Source organism: Hordeum vulgare, chromosome 7H (assembly GCF_904849725.1).
Source record: "Hordeum vulgare subsp. vulgare chromosome 7H, MorexV3_pseudomolecules_assembly, whole genome shotgun sequence".
NCBI classification, from domain to species: domain Eukaryota; kingdom Viridiplantae; phylum Streptophyta; class Magnoliopsida; order Poales; family Poaceae; genus Hordeum; species Hordeum vulgare.
In genome coordinates, this window is record NC_058524.1 from 202911904 (window position 1) to 202915947 (window position 4044).

The 4044-nt window shown below is 49.1% G+C and overlaps 1 protein-coding gene across 1 annotated transcript; it reads left to right on the forward strand.

Moving 5' to 3' along the window:
* Positions 1-982: 982 nt before the first annotated feature.
* On the forward strand, positions 983-3394 carry LOC123411566 (uncharacterized protein At4g15970-like). The gene is made up of 3 exons (XM_045104532.1): positions 983-1323; positions 2229-2600; positions 2688-3394. Exons 1-3 carry the CDS (start codon positions 1093-1095, stop codon positions 3174-3176), a joined length of 1092 nt encoding a protein of 363 aa, XP_044960467.1. The 5' UTR covers positions 983-1092; the 3' UTR covers positions 3177-3394.
* Positions 3395-4044: the final 650 nt, after the last annotated feature.

Consider the following 4044-nt stretch of genomic DNA (forward strand, 5'->3'; position numbering starts at 1 on the left):
CTTGCGCGCAGGTGGAGGAGACGAGCCACTGGAGTAGCAAGCGACAACGGGGTGGCGGCGATGTTAGCCAAGGCAGCCGAAGCGGACGGTTCCACCGGCCACGCCTGCCTCCTGCGAGCGCAGCGACGCCATGCTAGAGCCCGTCGAGCCTCCTCCCTCCGGCCATCTACGGCGTCCATTGGAGGCTCCGCGCAGCCGCGACCCGCCTCTGGCCATCGGAGCACCGGATCCCTTCTGCCTCGACCCCGCCAGCGGAGCGCCAGCCGTCGACGACCTGCGCCCGACCCCGCCAAGGCCTCGTCCCCGACCTGCCAGAGTCTGCCCCTGCTTCACCTCGCCGCGTCGTAGTCTCTGGGAGTGGATAAGAGGAAGGGGATGACCGGGTTGGATCGGATAGGGGGTGTTTTCTGCAAAAGTGAAACGTTATCTCAGTAAAAACAGGACTGCGGATTGACTATCATAAAATAGGAGGGGTTTTTGCATTTTTTGCAAAAACGGCAACGGCGGGTTTTCCGACAGAAGCGATAGCCTCTTTATTAGGTGAAGATATGTTACAACGTGGAAAATATCCTCCGTGCGGAATAGTAAACTTTGCAAAGTACATTAAAAACTTTTGCAACTTTGCGATGAAACACGGTGCCACATGGCATCCTCACACCGGACTGAATTTTCCCAATTATGTATCTTTACGCTTGAACCGGGTAAACTTGATAAAAGTATAATTTAATGTGTGTGATATTTGTAAAGTGAGTGAATCAAAGTTGCCAGACTTTGATTGATCCTTTGGCATAGCACAAAACAATTTGCTTGTATGTTTGGGTTTGGCTAGCATATTCTTTTCCGTTCCATCACTTCCACTTTCAATTCCCCGAGGCTTCAGGTTCACAAATTCCCACGGCTCTTAATCTGCACTATCAAAACAAGTAGGTACTCCTATTAGAGCAAATCTTCAGAACTATTATTCCAACTCAGAAACCTTAATCTACAGCATAACGTTCTATAAACCTCCACAAACACAGATCAATGTGCTACCAGGTGCACTATATATAGTGTGGTGCTTGTTTTAGAACCATATACTCCTGCCATACAAACATGGCGCTCTTCTCTGATGATGATGCATCCCAATATCAAATTAGGAGCAGCAAGAACATGACCTACAAGGTGAGAGGGGACATGAAGAAGCTGCTCCCAGTCACCACCTTCCTCCTCGGTGCGGCGTTGACAGCGGCGTTGGTCTTCCTCAATGCTACTTTGGATGTGAACTGGCGGCCCTCCGCCCTGGCCTCATGGGGCAATAGTGCTCAGCCGGACCCCAACCCCAAGGTCAGTGATACTCCGGTTCTTGTTCTAGTCGAATACTTTTGCTTCCATTTTTCCACCCTTGTTTACCGTCGTTTTTTCTAAAATACTGAGAGTTTGATCTTGCAAGGAATAGAAGAGCAAACTTGTGAGCTACTTTTAACCGCAGGAAGCATGTAGTGTAACCATGTTGTATTGTCTTTTTTCCACGACACAATTTTTTTATTTCCGGTCATGCATCGATAAGGTAGAAATAAAATTTGATTGTGCGTATTACTGAAATTCCGTTGAGAGAAGCTAATTGAGTAACCATGTGGTACATCCATGCACGAATGAAGACTGAAGAGTGTCCTTTTTTTTTGAAACAAAAGTGTCAACAAAATTTGAAGAGAAGAGAAAAGTACAGTGATAAGTTAACCAGAGCTGAAAATGCAGTTCCGTTTTGGCCTACTCACTTAGAAGATCCTCCTGATACACTTAGATGATCACATTTGGCTATGTCCGTTGTTGCAGTAGTGTAGAAGCTTTGATTTTCTCATAGATTCCTAGCTATGCCTGCACGCAGTGAATCCATGTCCAGTGTAATACCTCATATACCTATTCAGCAGTAATCGAGCTTAAAATGTTATTTCTAAAGCTGAAGAAGTGCATGGTGATGCTAATTTCCCAAGGCTGGCTTCAGGTAGGGCTTGTAACATTCGGATCCCAAAAACCTTACAGCTGAACCTGACCTGCAGAGGCAACGAATATGCGCCTAATCTCAAAGAAGGCTCGCGAGAAATTGATTTCAATGGCCAGATAAGAGATTTTGCATGAACTTTTCAGCTAAAATTTCCAATGATGACTAAGCCAATTTTTTTTGGATTATTCAAGTCAAGACCATGAACTATCCGTCTCATTTGCAGCATCTAAGTTATTTTCCTGTGCAGACGAAAGCATTGACAGAGCTGGCAGAGTTGCTGAAGAACGCGTCCATGGAGGACGGCACGGTGATCATGACGTCCATCAACAAGGCATACGCTGCTCCGGGGTCCCTCCTGGACCTCTTCCTGGAGAGCTTCCGGGTGGGCGAGGGCACGGCGCACCTGCTGGACCACGTCCTCATCGTGGCCGTCGACCCCGGCGCTCTCCGGCGTTGCCGGTCGGTGCACCGGCACTGCTACCTCCTCCGTCGGTCCCCGGGCGCCGTGGACTACAGCGACGAGAAGCACTTCATGACCAAGGACTACCTGGACATGATGTGGGGCAGGAACCGGTTCCAGCAGACCATCCTGGAGCTCGGCTTCAACTTCCTCTTCACGGTACGTGCGCGCGCGCCACCGCCCGGTGCATGTCTACGGAGCGCCGGTGCAATCCCACTTACCGTGTTTGGTGTTTCATTCGTTCAGGACATCGACATCATGTGGTTCCGGAACCCGCTGCGGCACATCGCCATCACGTCGGACGTGGCGATCGCGAGCGACTTCTTCAACGGGGACCCGGAGAGCATGGGGAACCGGCCCAACGGCGGGTTCCTGTACGTGCGGTCGGCGAACCGGACGGTGGAGTTCTACCGGCGGTGGCGGCGCGCGCGGCGCAGGTTCCCGGATGGGACCAACGAGCAGGAGATCCTGGGGCGGGCGCAGGGGGAGCTGAGCCGGCGGTCCGGCGTGCGGATGCAGTTCCTGGACACGGCGCACTGCGGCGGCTTCTGCCAGCTGAGCGGCGACATGGGCAGGGTGTGCACGCTGCACGCCAACTGCTGCACCGGCCTCGCCAACAAGGTGCACGACCTCAGGAACGTGCTCAGGGACTGGAGGAACTACACGGCGGCGCCGCCCCAGGAAAGGAGAGTGGGAGACTTCCGATGGACTAGGCCCGGCAAGTGCATCCGCTGACAGCGCCTGGAATGGTTCGTCGTGTCCTTGTTCTCGTCTCTGCATGCAATGGCTGTTTTTACCCAAGTTGAGACCTTGAGATTGATGTTATAGGAGTTCGCTACGTGTTCGGTATATTTTGCGACGTCGGATTTACGTGTTTAGTGATGGGCGAATGTAAAAGAATGTTATAACGATTGTACTATGCTCGGTTAAATTATACAACTAGAATGGATTGTGGTGGATTTGGTCATAGTGTTAGTGTCTGACACATACTCCCTGCATTCCTAAGACCTTTTAAGGATTTTATTATAGACTACATACGAAGTAAAATGAATGAATCTACACTCTAAAATATATCTATATACGGGTCTTATATTAGAAAGGGAGGGAATAATAATTAAGAAATAGATATGGCAACTAATTAAAAAACAAATAAAGTAACATAATTATGTTATCATCACATACTTTTTTTAATGCAAAATAATTTTATAAAGTAATAAATGAATCTATTTATGTTAGCACACTTAGAGCATCCACAATGTGTTGATTTGCTGTCTCTAAGGCCTTAGAAACCCGCGCTATACACTGCATGCGTGAGGCTCAAAGCAAAAAATGCTAGCATCGACGCTTAGCTTAGAGGTCGCCTTTAACGTTTTGGTTTGAATAAAATAATATGCTTGGTTCACTTGTCATTGGAGGAAATAGTGTTGGCCATGCACAGGAGACGTGAAGGATTTAGTTGGGGAAACAGTTATTTATAAAACATGGGTCCACCTTAGAGGCTTGAAGCCATTTGCTATACACTACGGCAGTTTTGCAATAGCTTAGAGGCTGGATGTGGGACCCAGCTTGGAGGCAAGCCCGCCTCCAAACCCTGTGGATGCCC

What these genes read in the sequence shown, in the direction of transcription:
- LOC123411566 (XM_045104532.1), top strand. Translation starts at nt 1,093, where the DNA reads ATGGCGCTCTTCTCTGATGATGATGCATCCCAATATCAAATTAGGAGC. An exon ending in AGCCGGACCCCAACCCCAAG is followed by an intron (nt 1,324 to 2,228) that starts GTCAGTGATACT and finishes TTTCCTGTGCAG; the next exon opens with ACGAAAGCATTGACAGAGCT. An exon ending in GCTTCAACTTCCTCTTCACG is followed by an intron (nt 2,601 to 2,687) that starts GTACGTGCGCGC and finishes TCATTCGTTCAG; the next exon opens with GACATCGACATCATGTGGTT.